This window comes from Episyrphus balteatus, chromosome 2, assembly GCF_945859705.1.
Source record: "Episyrphus balteatus chromosome 2, idEpiBalt1.1, whole genome shotgun sequence".
Lineage (NCBI taxonomy): Eukaryota > Metazoa > Arthropoda > Insecta > Diptera > Syrphidae > Episyrphus > Episyrphus balteatus.
In genome coordinates, this window is record NC_079135.1 from 36,757,566 (window position 1) to 36,776,710 (window position 19,145).

The 19,145-nt window shown below is 31.8% G+C and overlaps 3 protein-coding genes across 4 annotated transcripts; 1 reads left to right on the forward strand and 2 right to left on the reverse strand.

Moving 5' to 3' along the window:
• Window positions 1-6,843: 6,843 nt before the first annotated feature.
• LOC129911973 (replication factor C subunit 2) lies at window positions 6,844-8,173 on the reverse strand. Its single transcript, XM_055990017.1, has 3 exons — window positions 7,975-8,173; window positions 7,804-7,915; window positions 6,844-7,747 (listed from the first exon to the last, which is right to left on the reverse strand). The coding sequence occupies exons 1-3, from the start codon at window positions 8,034-8,036 to the stop codon at window positions 6,917-6,919; spliced, it is 1,005 nt and encodes a 334-aa protein (XP_055845992.1). The 5' UTR covers window positions 8,037-8,173; the 3' UTR covers window positions 6,844-6,916.
• Window positions 8,174-10,782: 2,609 nt separating this feature from the next.
• On the forward strand, window positions 10,783-16,364 carry LOC129909812 (acetyl-CoA acetyltransferase, cytosolic). Its single transcript, XM_055986909.1, has 6 exons — window positions 10,783-10,966; window positions 11,182-11,303; window positions 11,362-11,474; window positions 11,539-11,968; window positions 15,762-15,947; window positions 16,008-16,364. Exons 1-6 carry the CDS (start codon window positions 10,918-10,920, stop codon window positions 16,287-16,289), a joined length of 1,182 nt encoding a protein of 393 aa, XP_055842884.1. The 5' UTR covers window positions 10,783-10,917; the 3' UTR covers window positions 16,290-16,364.
• A 29-nt stretch (window positions 16,365-16,393) lies between these two features.
• Window positions 16,394-18,284, reverse strand: LOC129909811 (5'-nucleotidase domain-containing protein 1). Of its 2 annotated transcripts, XM_055986908.1 has the most exons (2): window positions 17,938-18,052; window positions 16,394-17,861 (listed from the first exon to the last, which is right to left on the reverse strand). In XM_055986908.1, exon 2 carries the CDS (start codon window positions 17,828-17,830, stop codon window positions 16,523-16,525), a length of 1,308 nt encoding a protein of 435 aa, XP_055842883.1. In that variant the 5' UTR covers window positions 17,831-17,861; window positions 17,938-18,052; the 3' UTR covers window positions 16,394-16,522. The 2 variants fall into 2 exon arrangements, with proteins under 2 accessions (XP_055842883.1, XP_055842882.1); XM_055986907.1 differs by having other exon boundaries at window positions 16,394-18,284.
• Window positions 18,285-19,145: the final 861 nt, after the last annotated feature.

Genomic DNA, 19,145 nt, shown 5'->3' on the forward strand with positions numbered 1-19,145 from the left:
TTTGTACTTTTTCAAAAAGTGGTGAATGTAGATAAGCCTTAAAGCAAAATAATAGGTGTGTTTTTTATTACCACCGGGCTTAACTGGTTAAAAAAAAACGCCTCGGGGATTAGCGAGAAAAATTGGCAGCACTACATACTAAATGTTCCGAAATCAGCTGACACAAAAAAATATACATGCCTATTACAGAAGACGCAGTGACTCAGTCCCCGGGAATCTACTCGATCCGCAACCGAATCAAATTTCAATCTGTGAACTCCCCGGGATGAACTGTATTATCGATCCACGAAAACACACTAAACTGCTTACCGACATATGTCATTGTTGACACTTACATAGCCAAACGTCATTCTATCACTTCCGCACCGGCGGCTTCGGGAATACGAAATCTTGTAAAAGTGACTCTCACTCCCGCAGCAGTGCATCTGCGTCTTCGGTAATAGGCATGATAAAGTTGTCATATTTTTCGCTTTTGAGTTTTCTTGTGTGTTTTTGAAAAAAAAAGTTTAACTAACTATTAAATAAATATTTAAAATAATAATTGTCCTTCCAAACATCAGTTTTGATGTTTTTAAACAAATTCTAAACAATTTACGAACAAGTTGAGTTGGTAGCACAGATTTAAATCTGTTGAAAAAGTTAAGCCCAGAGAATTCTCTGGGCTTAACAGCTAAGCCCAAGGGGCTAAAGTGTTGTTGCATTTAACATGTAAATTCCTTAGCCCCGACTGCGTTTTTTTTGTCCAGTTAAGACCGGTGGTAATAAAAAACACACCTAATAATTGTTCTAAATCCACTTTTTACCGAAAATGAGTTAATGATGCAGTTTTACTAATTTGAGGGTGCTCTTTCTGAATTTGAAAACCGTTTTTGTCAAAAAAAATTTCATTCCGCAGATAGGTAATATAATTTAATGGGACATAGAACAATACAAACAGGGAAGTAGAATTTTGAAAATGAGCCCACTTTTAATTTAAGGAAAAAACGTACTTGTATAGGAATTGTTTTATGTCCAATTTTGGGTTTTTAGTTTTAAAAAATATTTAAAAATAGTAGGTATGCACCTATTAATGAGGTAAACTTGTATATTTTATACTATGTTTCCACCTAGCCTAAATCCGAGATTTAGCTAAGTAGATTTAGAATAAATCTCGAGATTTATTTTAACGGCCATATTATTCACAAGTTTAAAAAATACAACTGGATGTAAAATTGTCAAATGTCAAAAATAAATCCAAAATAGTTATCCCGATTTTAACTATGAAAATAGTTAAAAATGACTATTTTTTTCTCTGTGAGATAGTGAATATCATGGATTTGGATTTATTTTTGACATTTTAATTTCCTTACATCCAGATGTGTTTTTTAAACTAGTGAATAATATGGCTGTAAATCTACTTCGCTAAATCTCAGATTTGGGTTTAACTACCCTAAATCTAAAGTTCTCATCTACTTTCAATCCGAGATTTAGAATAAATCTCGAGATTTATTCTAACGGCCATATTATTCACTAGTTTAAAAAATACATCTGGATGTAAAATTGTCAAATGTCAAAAATAAATCCAAATCCAAAATAGTTATCACGATTTTAACAGTGAAAATAGTTAAATAATATAGTTAAAAATGGCTATTGTGATAGTGAATATCATTGATTTGGATTTATTTTTGACATTTCAATTTCTTTACATCCAGATGTATTTTTTAAACTAGTGAATAATATGGCCGTAAATCTACTTAGCTTAACCTCGGATTTAGACTAGGTGGAAACGTTGTATTATTCAAGAGAAAAGAACAAACATTATAAAAAATATAACTTGAATGGCAAACGAGCAGAAAATTGTCGCTTTAAACCAATTTGAAACTTAAAAATCGTCCCCTGTAAAATTTGCTTTTTGTGACTTAGAACAATTTTGCTTTACGGCGACGAAATCACAGTATGAAACTTTTTGTGAAGAGTCATAAATATGAAAAATTAATTAAAAATTTGAAACATTAAAACTTCCAAACATGTTAGTAGGAAAATAATCATGGTTTAATTTCGAAAAAAAAACGGATTCTCGTAATGTTAACCCTGATAACAATTGCCTTTTTATAACCGAATGAATCGGTTATAAAAACATAGTCCAAAAATTGTTCATGCCCTTTCAAACAAATCTTGGAGTTCTATGGCTTAATATTGAAAAATTAATCTTACAAACTTATTTATTTACATAATTATTAAAGCTAAAGGGCCTGGCTACACAGTGTTGTGCCCAATCACGTTCCAATTTATATTTTCTTGGTTAGGCGATTGAAAAATCACCGTGTAGCCCGGCACAAAGCGAAACGAAATTTTCAATACAAAAATAGCACAACGAAATTTAAGGTGTAACTACAACGAGCACTTTTTGCAAAGAGTCAAAAAGTGTTAATTTTCAAACTTATTTTGTGACAGTTTTTCCGACCCCAGAATGAAAAACAATGATGCAGAAAGCTTATTTTTTGGTTTCAAAAACAGTTTTTGTAGCTTTTTTTCAAACTCACATAGCGCTAGGAAGAACATTTTTTTTTACTTTTTAAAATTTTTCACTTTGTGCAAAAAGTGGCCGTTGTAGTTATGCCTTTATTTTTACTTGCGATATAGGTACTATAGGGCAAGTTTAGGATTCGTAAAAAAAATCGAACTCGAGATAACAATTTTACATGACATTACGATGATGGAGAATGCCAAAAAAGTGGGTCCGGCAATTCTGTCTGTCTGTCTGTCTGTGTGTCTGTCTCTATCTGGAGCTGCAGCCTACACGAGTGAAGTGATTTTCTTCAAACTTGGTAGTTAGCAGTTTTTGGTGATTCCCTAGAGGGGAAATTGAAATTTTTTTTTTATGACCAAAACTAACGGTACCTGCCATATAACGGAAATAGAAAAGTTAATTTTTTTCAAAAACGGCTCTAACGATTTTGATTAAAATTTTTGTGTGTAGTACTACACATAAGAGCCAACTTTTTAAATAAAAAAAATATTTTTTGTACCGTTATTAACGGTACCTGTCATAGAACGGTTTTTTTCGTTTCTGAATATCTCGTACAACATTAACCCGATTTAAATGAAAATTTTTATACAAACGTGTGTAAGTAAAAATAATATTAAAAATTTAGAAAATTTTCAAAAAACGCAATTTTGGATTTTTAAAAAATATTTCAAAATTTTTTTTTGAAAAATCAATTTTTTGAAAACGGATCAATGAAAAATTTTGAAATTTAGTTTTTATGTGTAAATTAATTATTTCTTCAAAATGGCATACCAACTTTTTTTTTGAAAAATGTTAAGAAATTTTTATACATAAAAAATTATTTTTTTAAAAAACGGCTCCTACAATTTTCGAAAATTTTTTTCTAAAAATACCTTTTTATACTAGAAATAAAATGGCATATTTGTTTTTTTTTTAAGATAATTTAAAACGGAGTTTAATTAATTATAAAAACAGATTTAATTTTTTTATACTACTTATGAAATTTCTTCAAAATATCAAATTTTAAATTTCTTGAATAAAAAGCTTTAACATTATAGTTACTTTAAGCATAAGAGCAAGTACGTGCGACCCCAGTCGTGCAATTTATTTTTTCTTGATTTTTTTTTCGTTTGTAGGTATTATTATTAGGGGTATTCACGATTCGATGCAAATGGTCTTGTATCATTGTAAAAGTGCAAAAGTGTAACATTTTCTTAAACTAAAATAACCAAATATACCTACAGACTATAATTTTTTTTACACTTTTGCTATACCCTAACCGTATTGCAAAAATAAAATACAATGGTGCAAAATTTGTCTTTTGTAGATGTAGTAGTAGAAAAATAAAATTTAGCAATTTTACACCTTTTCGTTGCACCGGATCGTGAATACCCCTATTATTTTGACTTTGACATAAAACTCGATGGTATTTTTTCGATTAAGAGCGGAATTAATAGTCGTTACTCGTGTTAAGATTTTTCTCACCAGTAAAATTTGAAGGGGAAAAGGAATGTATTAACTTACCTGGTTCTTATCCAGAATACGCATCTAGTTTAAAGGAACCATTTTCAGCAAAAAAATCATGACTTGAGAGGATCTTGAAATGACGGGGTCAAATGGATTCTATGTTTTTGTTTACTATAAACTAGGCACTATATACTTATGAAATTATGCATTCGTAAAGAAAATAAAGTTTAGGTAACATAAAACATGTTTAGACTCTCTAGAGGGCTTTTGGAATACATTTTCTTGGACTAAAGCTAACGGTACTTATGACAAGTATAATTGAAAAGTATAATTTTCTCGAAAATGGTCAATTTTGTTAAAAAAAATCAAAAAAATAATCGTTTCGCAAAAATGGTAATAACGATTTTGATAAAAAAAAACTGATGTTCTGTCGTATTTTTGAAATTTAAAGAATGTTTTTGGAACAGTTACCACATTTAATTCACGAAATTTAAACAGAAGAATAATTTTGCTAGCCTTTAAATTAAAATTAAGTAAAATTTTCAAAAAATACGTTGATTTTTTTTTCTTAAAATCAAGTACTCAAAAATACAAAAAGTAGCCATTACTGAATTTTTTTTTTTCGGTTTAATATTGTTTTATGCCGGTACAGCTTATCAAGACGCTTAAAGGTGGATTTTGGTCGCGAAAGAATCTCTTCACATTTATGTGAACATTTGTTTTTATTAACTTTTGACCAGGTTTTTTTTTATATGGGAAAATTGCTCGCACACAGTTACAAATAAAAATAAATCTTTTTGCAATATCCACTTGCCACAAGAGATCATTGGATTTGCTACAAAAATATCTGTTTCAAATGGAAATCGACATTAATATTAAAAAGTGAAAGTTGGTGATAAAAAACATTAAGTTTTTTATTTTTTTTTTTTTTTTTATTAAAAAGAAAATCAAAAAAAAAGGAAAAAAACAGTTTTTTCTAACCGAGTTCCTAAAAGGAGGAGGTTTTTGATTAGTCTGTTTTTTTTTTTTTTTTTTTTTAAGAATACCAAGTTTCAAATTTTTAAAACAAATAATTTGGCTGGAATTTTATATTTATATTTCATGGAGCAAAACCCCATGTTAGGTTGTTATTCTGATAAGAAACTTCAGGTGCTTGAGTTGGAGACTTGAAACTTTCTAACCTTATTACTAGGCTCTGAAAACATACAAACTTCAAAATTTGCAAACTAAAAAACCATCCTAATGTATGTTAGCCCTGTTTTTTCTACAACTCAGTAGTAACTTATTTTACATTTTAAACAAATTATAGAAGTAAGTATTCGGTTCTTTTTGAGAATAATAAAGAACTAGGATATTGTTCCAAAAGTTATAGACCATACTGAAAATAATGAGAGTTTTTATGTGGCCGAGCCAATGTAGCGTGGGTGTTTTAACTTTCTTCAACTTGGTTAGTTTTTATTAACTAAAGATTTATTGGCTATCACCAAGTTGATTTCTTTTTGTTTACCCGATTTCTACAACCGCTACTGGTTTTACAAGCGATTAAATTACAGCAAAAAAGTGCAAGTTATTTTATCAATGAAACAATTTATAATGAATTGTATAACTATCTGCTTATCCTAATAAGTGAATTCATTATTCAAGTCTTTTAAATTTTATTACTTTCCTAGATATGTATTGTTTATGGGTCAAAATCATGGAGGTGGGAAATTTCGATGACCGAATTCTTAAAAAATCAACTTTGTTTTATGATAAAAATTTCATGCTCAAATGTTCGCTTTAGCCATAATTTGTTGGTTTATGAACGGGCAGAGCACAAAAATGTATATTTTTCAATTTGCCGCAAAACCCCAAAAATTATACTCGAAATTTTATTTCTTGGGGCAGAGACCGATTTCTACAAAAAAAAATGCTTATATGCACGTCCGAAACACTTAGGACATAAGTAATTTTTTCTTTTGTTTTTTTGTAACTTTTTTGATAAAAGTGTATATTACAGCCATACTTCGATCGGATACTGAGTAAAAAAACCTAAAAAATGCAAAATTATGAGTGTAAGGCAACATTATTTATTCAGATTATAAGAGCGTTCCCGGGAATGACGTTTTGACCATAATTTATTTTTATTTTTTATGTCACAAAGTAAAACGAAATATTTTTGAGATTATATTGTAGTGGCCTCGATTTTTGATCATAATATCACAAAAAAAAAAAATAAAATTTCAATCTAACTATACCCCAAAACAAGCGTTCCCGGAATGACGGTTAATTGATGTACGCTACTTAAAAATTAAACGAAAACAAGCTTCTTACATACATTTTATATATATATCCATTAAAATAAGCGTGGAAAGATAAATCTATATAAAATCAACTTTAAAAACTGCTTGCAGCACAATTTGTACGTTAGATGATTTTAATATTGATACATTAAGAAATGTTTGTTTTATGCGTCATTTTTCTTGGGACAACTGTATAAAAAATAACAAAACTTAATTTTTTTGTAAGAGATGTACCAATTTATAAAAAGTATTGTGTATATGTAGTATTTAGAAAAGAAATACTTAAAAATAATTCACTTTAATGTATTTTTAAGTCATTTGAATATAAGTTTTCGAGCTATGGACATGTCCGGGAACTCTGTTTTTGGGTATATAAGATGCCATAAAAAAGAAATTGTATCTTTTCTAACCGAAACAAATATATTCGTAGATGCGTGTCTACTATTTTAATTGGTAAATGAGAAAAAAACTTTAAATAAATGTTTTGATTAAAAAAAATGCCTGGACATCAAATTTTCCACCTCCATGATTTTGACCCTTATAAGAAAGTGATTAGCTGCATACCCAATAAACAAGTTCATTAAAGTAAAACGTAAACAAAAAATATTAACATTAAAAATTAAATTTGTATTTGAACCAATCATTATAAAAAAGAAAACACAATCCACCTGATGCTTGTTTAGTTCCTCTCTGCAATAGCACACAATTTCGCCAACAATCCCGTAAGTTGCAACAACGAATTCAATCCATCCACAATTTTCATATGTGTGACACCTATTTCCCGAATAAATTCAAGTTTTACCTTCTCATCGAATGACATTCGTTTGCACACCCGAAATATATTTCCAATAACATCTTCAGCAGCATAGCCCAACCTCCAGAGTTTAGCCAAAATCTTGTAAGCTTTATGAATATCATTGTGCACGCAATGTTCCAGCATGTCTTGAATAAGCATGGGATGTGGTTCGTCGCAAACCTTAAATACATTAGCCCCAGTAATTGTCCCAAACCCATTTGCCGTCGATTGGAGATTATTCAATGCCTGTCGCATATCACCTTGTGCGGTAAACACTATAGCTTCTAAACCTTCTTCCTCAAAAGTGAGATTTTCCTTTTGACAAACTTCAATTAGTTTGGCAAGAATTTGAGCATCCGATAGTTTGCTAAAACGCAACATCGCACAACGGGATTGTATTGGCTCAATGATTTTCTCACTGGTGTTGCATGCTAAAGCAAAACGTGTTGTATTACTGTATATTTCCATGGTTCGTCTGAGAGCTTGCTGAGCTCCTTCGGTCATGCTGTCAGCCTCGTCTAAGATAATAATCTTATGTCTTCCCTTTGGCAAGGTGACTTTTTGTTGGGCAAACATTTTTATTTTATTACGAACTACATCGATACCTCTTTCATTTGATGCGTTCAATTCGAGAACAGCTTCTTTGTAACTGTCGCCGAGAAGGATACGTGCAAGACATTGAATTGTTGTGGTTTTACCCACTCCTGGAGGACCCTTATAGTGAAAAATATAAATATATAAAAGCTTCATGAAATAGTTAACAAGCTTACAGCAATAATGATGTTTGGGGCATTTCCTTGGGTGGAAAAAACAGAAAGCCGGCTAACTGTGTCCTCATTGCCTACAATTTCCTCGAACTTTGACGGTCGATACTTTTCAATCCTGATTATGTTTCCAATTGGTGTTTAAAAAATTGTTATCTTTAATACTTGAAAACTTACCATGGCAAATGTTTTCGCTTTATTTCTTCGGCTGTTTGTGTAGTTTCCATTTGAGCTGGCATATTAATTTTTGTAATTATTCAGGAGCAAAATACAAAAGATGCAAAATTTTTAAAAATGTTTGGAGATGAAATGAAATGTCAAATTATAGCGGTAGACGGTGATGCCAAAATATCAGAAAAAAATTTGTCAGAGTTGTGTTTAAAAAGTAAGATACGAAATGATTGTGTTGTATTTTACACGATGAATCTCTAAATTGAGCATCTAACCTCTGACAAGCTGTTTAAATTTTTTTTTGTTTAAAGCCTGGTACGCTGCTCGCGCTAAAATTTAGCTGAGATAAAATTCCCATACAAGTTATCGATAACTTGTATGGGATCCATTTTATCTCGGCTAAAAATTTTCGATAATTTGTATGGGAGCTAAAATTTAGCGCGAGCAGCGTACCAGGCTTAAAGCCTGGTACGCTGCTCGCGCTAAAATTTAGCTGAGATAAAATTCCCATACAAGTTATCGATAACTTGTATGGGATCCATTTTATCTCGGCTAAAAATTTTCGATAATTTGTGTGGAAGCTAAAATTTAGCGCGAGCAGCGTACCAGGCTTAAGCCTGGTACGCTGTTCGCGCTAAATTTTAGCCGAGATAAAATTCCTATACAAGTTATCGATAATTTGTATGGGATCCATTTTAGCTCAGATAAAATTTTTCGATAATTTGTATGGGAGCTAAAATTTAGCGCGAGCAGCGTACCAGGCTTTAAGTTTTTAAGTATGATAAGGGAGTTTTCAGGTAAGAGAAGTGAGTCCTTTCATTCCTCTTTAATTTCAATTCTGTTTGGCTTATAGCCTGTTTCGACTACTGAACAAACCAAATTAACATTTCAGCTTCGGTAAAAGCATTTAACCGCGTATCCAAATTTCGCTTTCTTTCAAGTTTAGTAAGGGCCAGTTGTACAAATATTTAATCCATGGATCATCAACTTTTATCTTCTGAAATCGGTAGTAAAGCTGAGGTTTACACTGGTTCAAGGTTTATATATATGTAATAATAGGTGTTTTTTTTATTACAACCGGTCTTAACTTGACAAAAAAAACGCAGTCTGGGCTAAGCAATTTACATGTTAAATACAACAACACCTTAGCCCCTTGGGCTTAGTTGTTTAGCCCGAAGATTTCTCTGGGCTTAACTTTTTGAAGAGTTTTAAATCTGTGCTACCAAACTAATTTTTTCATAAATTGTTTAGAATTTGTTTAAAAACGTGAAAACTCACGTTTGGAAGGACAAAATGTATTAAAATAGTTTTGCTAGCATACATTTTTATATCTCTTTGTAAAACATACATGCAAAATACAAGAAAATGACGAAAGCGAAAAATATGACTAAATTTTTGTTGTGTCTGCTGTTTTCGGAACATTCAATATACTGTGCTGCCAAGATTTCAGGTTAAGCCCCGAGGCGTTTTTTTTGTCCAGTTAAGACCGGTGGTAATAAAAAACACACCTAATAGCCACATCCATGCTTAAGCCTGGTACGCTGCTCGCGCTAAATTTTAGCTGAGATAAAATTCCCATACAAGTTATCGATAACTTGTATGGGATCCATTTTATCTCGGCTAAAAATTTTCGATAATTTGTATGGGAGCTAAAATTTAGCGCGAGCAGCGTACCAGGCTTTAAACCGAAGTTGACTCGCAGCTAATCCACCGAAACCATCAGCGAGTTAAATTCTTGAACGAAGACTGATCCGCGTTTGTACAACTGGCACTAAGGTTGTTGGGACAAGAAAACGTTATTCAAGTTGGACCCTTCATAACAATCTCCTTATAAGGTTTATAAGAAGCTTAAACGAAAATTTACCGAAGCTCTATCGCAACTTGGAGATTTGACAGATAGCTTCGGAAGAGTTTGTCTGGTTGAAATTATAGAAACAATAGCCGTTTTTTTACTATCGCACTTGATCCATATAGATCACCAATTAACACGTATTACAACAACTACATGAGCAAGATCACGATTCATGATCCTGATGAAAAGCAAGATCACGATTTGTGATCCTGATGAAAAGCAAGATCTCATGCAGTTGTTGTAATACGTGTTAAGCCAGAACTATAATTGGAGGAAGCAGTCGGATGCTAATGTCAAATTCACGTTTTTGTTGTTGTTTTTTTTTTTACTTTTCGACAAGTTTTCATCCGTCGAGTGCGGTTGCGAGCGCTGTTCCCCTTCGTTTCGTCCAACGCATCCAACAATTATAGTTCTGGCTTTAAATATTGATCTATATGGATCAAGTGGGATATTAAAATTCGGCTTTTGTTGTCATCATCATCATGAAAAATCACACTTCCACAGAAAACTTCTCGAGACAAGCAAAAAATCAATTAGTTTTGATTTGGAGCCATGAAGGCTGGACCACCCCGGAATGGTATGTGGTGGTGGTACGGGTAATCGTATGAAATAAATTCCACACGTAAACTTTCGATTTTTGTTTTCATTCCGAACCTCTACCGCATACTTTTCCGGTGTGGTCAAGCCTTGATTTCGAACAGTACGTTCACATCGGCTATTCATGTTTGATAACATGTATGCTATTCTGAACGCTTTAATGATAATAAAACCTGGCAGCACTGCCTTATACACACACACACACATAGTTTTTAACTTTCCTTACACACACACTCCTTATTTTGACAGTTCACTCAAAACGACATTAGAGCTTTCGTCCGTCACTCTTTTGTTATCAACAAGTAGAGTAAAAGTTTACTTGAGACAAAAAAAAGAGAATAGATATTATTCTAAAATGCGGAACCTATTCGAGAATCATTTCACGTTTTTGCTTTCAGTTGAAATTGGAAAACCTCTCTGGTTCGTCTTCGCCTTCTTGTAGTGCCTTTAGCTTTCACATTCCACAAAATTTAATACATTTTTAGTGTTTGTTCATAAAAATGAGTTTGCCCGAAGTATACATCGTTTCAGCCGCCCGCACTCCAATTGGTATGTATACCCTACGTTCCTAGATACGTATATTTATGTAGTTATAATTAAGATGCTTTTTTTTAAGTTTCGTAACGTTGATGATTTTTGCATAAACTATCTTATTCTTTGAATGAAAATTAAAATAGTTTCCACTGTATCGAATAACAATTTTAAACTATATTCATATTAACATCATAAAAACGTTACATTACAACTTTCACCAAAATATTTAGGGTCTTTCAATGGCACACTTTCGAAGCTCAAAGCATCTGATTTGGGCAGCATTGTGATAAAAGAGGTTCTCAAAAGATCTAACACTGAGCCCAACGATGTTAATGAAGTGATAATCGGTCAGGTAAGTGAAACCCAGATAAAAATATCTTTAGACTTATTTGCATAAAGTTCTTGTATAGACCTTGACTGCTGGACAAGGTCAAAATCCAGCTAGACAAGCATCTCTAAAAGCTGGACTTTCTTTAGATGTGCCTGCTTATTGCATAAACATGCTTTGTGGTTCAGGTCTTAAGTAAGAACAAAATTGATTTCAAATTAGATAATTTTTATTTGACTATGAATACCAATTTAAAAAGGACTGTTGCTCTGGGGTATCAATCAATACGATCAGGTGATTCTTCAATTGTTATTTGTGGGGGTCAGGAAAGTATGTCAAAGGCACCTCATGTCATGCACATGCGAGATGGAATCAAAATGGGTGCTGGCACATTTCTCGATACAATATTGAATGATGGACTCACAGATGCAATGCATAACATTCATATGGGTGTGACAGCAGAAAATCTAGCTACTCAATATGGTATCACTCGATTGGAACAAGATGAAAATGCTATACGCTCACAGAATACAGCAGAGGCTGCACAGAAAAATGGCTATTTTGATAAAGAGATCGTAGCTGTCGAAATTGTGGAACGCAAAGGAACTATTATATTTGATAAAGATGAATATATTAAGAAAGATGCAAAAATCGAGTCTATAGCAAAACTGAGGCCTTGTTTTGTTGATGTAAGTTTTAAAACGCAATTTACTACAACAAAGTATTATTTAAATTAAATATATTACTACGTAAATAAGTAAACTAATTTGTTATTGTAGGCAGGTAGGTACTTACGAGTAGTTTAGTTTATTACGAAAGACTATTTTATTATTATTGACGTTTATTAGATCGATTTGATTTTGTTTGGCTATTTTAAGCCTTCCCAGTAAATATCAAAATTGAAGCTTTCAACATTAGTTTGATATAGATGAATAGTATAATAGAACACTTGTTGGCTATTCTAATTGGAAAAAAGAATGATTTATTTGCCATTTTTTCAATCTTGCACCTTTCTTCATTTTTCTGATAGATATGGTGAAAAAATAAGAATATGACGAAATATAATAAATAAGGCGCACGAGGCAAGACTGGTACGCTTGTACTTGCTTCTATATAGTGGAAAGGGCTTTGATTTATTATGTTACTTCAATTTCTAAAACTTTTTATTAAAATATTTGTTCAATTTTCTCATTTTTAAATTCCAATTCCAAATGCTTGCAATTTGATTAATTTAAAGCTTTTAAACTGTTATTTTTTGTGCCTTCTTTTCTAAGATATATAGCAAGTAGAAAAAAGACTGAAAAGTCATTAAGAATGTAGTTCGAAACACCTACATCTTATGTGAATTACCGTATGTCACAAAAAAATCAATTATGTAAAAAATACAGAGAAATATTGGCATAATTCTATTTTTACGATCCGAGATCAAATTTTACAGATCTCGAATTTTGCCGAGATTAGCAATATTTTCTTGTTGTAACATAATTTTTTGTTTATTTCAGCAAACGTTTTTGAGAATTCTTCATATCTTTAAGTTTAAAGCAATATGAGAAAATATTATTTTAAATTTAAATTTACACAAAAAAAAATCAATCTAACCCGAAATTATTAAATGCATACGAAGATATAATTATATACACCCGTATTCTGCTATTCGATTCACGTGAATCGAAAGATTTCCTTCCTTTACCACGTTAACATTTCTTTGAAAAAACGCTTAATTTCGGAAGCAAAACGTTTTTTCCGTCTGTTTTCGATATTTCAAAGAAAAAAAATTGTTTAAGTTTAATTTTAACGCCCTTTTTAAACGCTTCTTATTTTAGACTTTTACATGAATCGAATAGCAGAATACGGCCGATATACTCATCGTACAAATAATATGAATAAAATCAAATTATTTGAACGATCTTCAATGAATAACTTTTTGAAACCACCAACTAAAGAAATATTTGAGACAAAATTCTAAACGCATTTATTCATTTTTCTTATGTACATATTTTGTTTTACAAAAAGTTTAAACCAAAATTCCTAATTATTTGATATTTTTTAAAATTATTTTATTTTTTTATATTCAAAAACTTTTTTTTTTGTGTTGAGTGTATGTGACTCACTTTATATGTACATCCAGAGGTGAACTTTTCACTATCCTCAAAAAAAAAAAACTTTGGAACTCTCTTCTCTGAAAAAATCTCAATACTGCCCTAAGTTTGTCCCTATATCGTTTAGATGCTTGGAATTGGAGGTTTGTGGTTTCACCTGTTTTTAGTAGATTGGCTATACTTTCATTAAATAACTATATACTGTGATATTGTTGTGCAGAGCTCTTTATTTTACTATTATTCTTCACGAAAAGTCGTAATAATTCGTCGGCGCAGAGGCGACAGCAATAAAAAAATAGATTCTATAGAGTTATTAATATTGCTTTTCGCAGGCGAATTCTCAATAAAAATTTACTAAGCATTCATCAGCAACTATAAAAAAAAACCATACCCGTTTTTTAAAAGAAAACTTCTTGAATTCCACAGAAATATTTCAAAATATTATTTGCGTTGCTCGGCCCTATGAACTTAATCTGCTTTCAGTAAATTTAGAAATAGAAAATGTTAACTTGCATGATAATCTTTGACTTGACCCTAATAGTCACATTATGTAGATAACCGAGGTCAACTACATGCATATTAAATCTAGCTTGAGCAAAAAAAAATGTTGATACATGTGATCTTTGATATAAACTTTAGCCAACCTAATAGTTCATAATGTTATCGCTGGTTTAGATCTTAATTTTGTTGCTTATTTTTAAAGTGACGTATATGTTTGTTTTTCTTTCACTTGACCCCAAAGGTCCATGTGATTTCATTGGTCACCTCTAGTTTTTTGCTTATTTTTTAAAAGGAACTAAAAGTTATCAAGGTCAATTACAGGGCTTTTTTTTATTAAATTGATTATAGTTTTCTTTCATACTACAATTTTAATTAAAAAATTTTTTATAATGAATGTAAGTTAATTTCAGTCTACCACGCTATTAATCGCTGAGTATAGCACAGCTCGCTATTTTTTTTTGTCGATAGTAATATTGCCACAGTTATTAATAAAGGAGTACAACCATATTATAAACAAAAAAATCTAATATCTTACTATTAAATAATATGTAATGGATATTTGATTTTTTGATGTTGACGTGCGAAAAAGGATTTCTAGGTCTATGGTAGTAAGAATCTTGCTATAGTTTTGAGCCTTAAGGAGTCTTAAAATTTGTGTCATTTTTGTTTTGTATTGTTCTTACATTAAGCCTAACATAATTCTGACTATAATGACCAAGCTAAGCTAATGAGTAGTCTCGATTACTCTTTAGTTCTAATCCCTAACTGCAAAAAAAAATTTGAAAATTTTTAAATTTTTTGTAAGCGCTGGAAAAATACCGATATGCGGCATAAGTTTAGCTAACAATTCCGTGTGTGAAAAAAAAATTTTAATCACATTTTCATTTCATTGTTTTTTCCTATGCAAAAAATGTTTGCTTTATAAGCCTAGAAAAAAACGCATTCCACGAGTTGTGGGTGGTTAACCAAAAAATGTTCAAATACGAGGCGTAGAAAAGAAATTAAATTGGTTTTAAAAGTTTTTTATTTTATTATTTGAATAGGTAACACAATTTATAAATATATATGAATCATACTACGGCTTACACCTTAGAGTTGCAATAGACTTTAGCTTTTGACACCTAGAGAAAAAAATATTATTTCAGATAAGAGGGTTAACACATAATTAATTGTTAATTTCCTTGATAACCATTATCAGCTGATTAAAACTATTTGATAAACGTGCCTATTTTTATTACTTAAAAATAAAATAAAATCATCCTGACGTACACAGAAGAGACCGGCAACCAATTAAGACAGTATTCCTTAAGAAATACTATCCAAATTAAAATTTGTCTTTACATTTCAGAGAATTTTGTACATACACTGCGGTGTACTTGATTAAAGTTAGCACTAAATTTTAATTTTCGTATGTTTCCATACTTGCAGTTAGGATGCTGTTTTAGTCAATTCCATTACAATCTTTGAACAACAACATCTAACATTTAAATTTACTATTTTTACTAATTGGTCGAAAACAAAATTGATTTGCATTCGCATAACTTCTTCTGTTTCGAAAACCATTATTAAGCTTGATATTAATTTTTAATTTTCGCAGTTAATACAAATTATCTATAATGGGATAAATTTTAGCTCGGATAAATTTTTTCGATAATTTTTATGGGAGTTAAAATTTAGCTCGATTTCGAATATTAGTTTTTAAGTCGAATTTGTTTCCAAACTCTACATACAGTTTAAAAATATATACAAAAATACCAATAAAGTTATCTTGTAAGCAATATTTAAAAATAGAAAAACAATCATTACTTCACTTAATTTCAAGAGCGGTAAGGTAATGTTTATGTTTTGTATTAAATTTTTACAATTTGTATAACACATTTAGAACGGAACTGTAACACCTGGAAACGCATCTGGAATTAATGATTCAGCAGCCGCTGTTCTTTTAATGTCTGATGCGGAACTTAAAAAACGCTCTCTAAAACCCTTGGCCAAAATAGTTGCTTGGACTCAAACTGGCTGCGATCCCACTGTTATGGGTATCGGTCCTGTCTGTGCAGTAAAAGCAGTTGTATGTATAATATTGTTATAGCTTCAAAAAATATTTAAAAAATATTAATTTTTCTTCTAGTTGGCTAAAGCTGGATGGACCAAAGAGGAAGTCGATCTATACGAACTCAATGAAGCATTTTCAGCTCAAGCATTGGCCGTCCTCAAATGTCTCGAACTTGATCCAAGTAAAGTAAATATAAATGGTGGAGCTATTGCATTGGGTCATCCAATTGCTGCATCAGGAACACGTATTCTCGTCACTCTACTCTATGCACTAGAACGCACCGGAGGTAAAAAGGGTGTTGCTAGTTTGTGTATTGGTGGAGGCATGGGCATTGCCATGGCTATCGAACGTATTTAAAAAAGAAATAAATCTCGAATATTTAAAAAACCTCTCTATTTAACATAACAATAAAATATATTTTATTCAAAATTAGCTACAAAATTTGTTTTTTTTTTTTTTTTTCTTATAAATTAAAACGCATTATCTATACTGGATTCTTTTTTTAACTTGCATTATTTGTTAAAGCTAGAAAGTCACATAGTAAGCAATTTTTTGTGCTTTTTTCTGAATTTTTGTTTTTATTTTTCCTTCTACTCTACGACTACAGGTGGCGATGGATAGAAACCGATTTCATTGTTCATTCTAAATTCATAATCAATTGGCTTGGCTGCTGCATGTTCCAATGTCGGAACACACATCTTTGAGTACTTGGCTACAATGTGCGTCCAAAGTGTTGGCACTCCATCTTCATAAAAGTACGACTCCCAATAATTCGATGCAATAATCTTTTTAAAATGATTTGGCAATTCCGATTCTTCAGACTCAGAAAGCATTTCCTCCGATATAGCAAGACTATCCATGCCAGCCAAAGCTTCCGGAGCGTATACATCTTGAATAAGATTATCTCCCACATACAAAGACCTCATATCACTCACATCAATATCGATACTTTGAGCAAACGCCTTTTGCAACTGTTTCCAATTTCCCATTGAATAAACTTTGTTAAATTCCAAATTCTCATCCAAGTTTATTGGATCAGCTTCTCGGAAACCATCGATTTGGTGAAATTCTCGCCCAGCATGAAAGAAACCTGGTTTTCGGGCAAAACATATCACAACATCAAATAAGTCTCTCCAATTCTCACCCAGAGCATAGGAGGCAGTGAAATTTGCAAAATCTATATGCGATCCGGTCAATAGGAAGAGTTTCTTATTCGACTCTTTAAGCTTTCGCAGCCAATCGATAACTACTGGACTGGTTTTCAATAAATAACGATCTGGTTGGCTTTTAATTTTTTCAAAATAACCACTCTTTCCATTACTAAAGTTCTCTCTGGTATAAATGTGTATCAAGGCTTCTAAGATATCAGCCCACACATTGTATGGAGATTGATCGGTGGTGTTGTTAAGTTTTCTTTTAGCATCAATCTCGTCAATGGCATGGGCAAATACCAAACTTACGCTGATATCGAAATAGTCAAGCAAAGAACGCATTTTTTCTGCGAGAGGACCATTCCAAGCGCACAACGGGTCATTGATAAACTGGAGTGTCACTGACCACTTTCTCTCGCAACCATAAGCATTCGAAATTTCCGAATCGGTCATGGTCCTTGTTCCATGATTAGCTTTGAGGATATATCCATTATTGTCTAATTTTAAGACATTCCCACGTTCTGCATCGAGAAACAAACCCTTTTGCAAAAAATCCATTTCACATGGTTTATCTAGGAATGCCAATAGTTGATTGGAATATCCCTTGTGCTCAACCAAATAGCGACAAAGTAACTCATGCTCCATAGGAACTACTTCATCTAAATTATATCTCAGAATAGTTCCATCCAAATCGAAACCAATGACATGATAGTCATTGAATGAAAATGCTTTTGTATGAGGGCGCATTATAGTGCTTGCAGAATACCGGGATAAATTTCTATAATTTGAATTTGAAATGCAATTATTGGTCAAACTGAGATGGTTATTCGAAATTGGTTGACGATGATTATTACCGAGGGATTGAACTAGACAACGAGCACTGTCAGATTTATGTCTAGTGTTGTTTATCAAATTTTGTCGAGTGTTGTTTATCAAGCATTTGCGAAACAATTCGTTACGTAATACAAGCCAACTAGAAATAGTAGATGAAGGTAAAGGCAACAACAGGAAAGGAAGTTTGTTTACATGCATGATTCTAATAGGAATTTTTTTATTGCACAGCAATTTCTCGTTATACCATTGTTTACACTTTGTAAATAAATTAATATAGTTTTTAGTGGGTATTGAGGAACGAATTTTATTACTACTTGTATGAGTTTTTTTTTTAACTTGGAAGGAAAATCATCGATACAGTTCTACGTCATAATTCATAAATTTCAGAGAAATATCAAAAAAACATATGGTGGAATATTTTTTTTTCTTTTGTATTTATTTTTGTATGCGGCCTTGGCGGGCGAAGTGTTGAAATATGGATATCTGGAAAATTAGCTGTCAAACCTCAGGAAAGTACACTCACGTTTGAAAATTTTGGTACATGTTAAAAAAGGAATGAAATATTTGTTTTGCATTGTTTTCCATTTGCTAATTGAGGGCATATATTTTCATTCTTTTTACATTTGGTTGTTGGATTTTGTAAGCCGAATTAACACAGTAAAAACATAAAGCCTAGTACGCAGCTGAAGCGAAACGAAATTTTCCATACAAAATTCTATAACGGAATCTTGAACGAAATTTAATTTGTTTTGTTTTTGCTTTTAAACTTATTTTTTGATGTTTTTTCTTGAATTTTTTGATTTGTACTTTTATTATTTTTACTTTTCTATAATACCCGATGGTATTTTTTGGGTTAACATGTCCGCTGTTGACTTTGGAGACTTTTCGTTTCGCATCAGCAGCGTACCAGGCTTTAAGGTATATAACAACAACGCCACTTTTTGCAAAAAGTCAAAAAGTGAAAATTTTCAAACTCAATTTGGGCCAGTTGTTCAAATATGGTGGTTCAGCAACTTTTACCTTCTGAATCCGGGGGTAAAATTAATTTTAAGCACTCGTTCTAAGTCCACATAGGTTGAAATACCTGAATCCATCCTTGAACCAAAGTTGATCCATTGCTAATCCGCCGAAATCGGCGAATTAAATTCCTGATCCAAGGCTGAACCACGTTTGTACAACTAGCCCTTTGTGACAGTTTTTCCGACCTCAAAATTAAAAATAATGATGC

What these genes read in the sequence shown, in the direction of transcription:
- LOC129909812 (XM_055986909.1), top strand. Translation starts at nt 10,918, where the DNA reads ATGAGTTTGCCCGAAGTATACATCGTTTCAGCCGCCCGCACTCCAATT. An exon ending in AGCCGCCCGCACTCCAATTG is followed by an intron (nt 10,967 to 11,181) that starts GTATGTATACCC and finishes CAAAATATTTAG; the next exon opens with GGTCTTTCAATGGCACACTT. An exon ending in CTTTGTGGTTCAGGTCTTAA is followed by an intron (nt 11,475 to 11,538) that starts GTAAGAACAAAA and finishes CAATTTAAAAAG; the next exon opens with GACTGTTGCTCTGGGGTATC.
- LOC129909811 (XM_055986907.1), bottom strand. Translation starts at nt 18,115, where the DNA reads ATGCATGTAAACAAACTTCCTTTCCTGTTGTTGCCTTTACCTTCATCT.
- LOC129911973 (XM_055990017.1), bottom strand. Translation starts at nt 8,036, where the DNA reads ATGCCAGCTCAAATGGAAACTACACAAACAGCCGAAGAAATAAAGCGA. An exon ending in AAGCGAAAACATTTGCCATG is followed by an intron (nt 7,916 to 7,974) that starts GTAAGTTTTCAA and finishes AAACATAATCAG; the next exon opens with GATTGAAAAGTATCGACCGT. An exon ending in CCCCAAACATCATTATTGCT is followed by an intron (nt 7,748 to 7,803) that starts GTAAGCTTGTTA and finishes TTTCACTATAAG; the next exon opens with GGTCCTCCAGGAGTGGGTAA.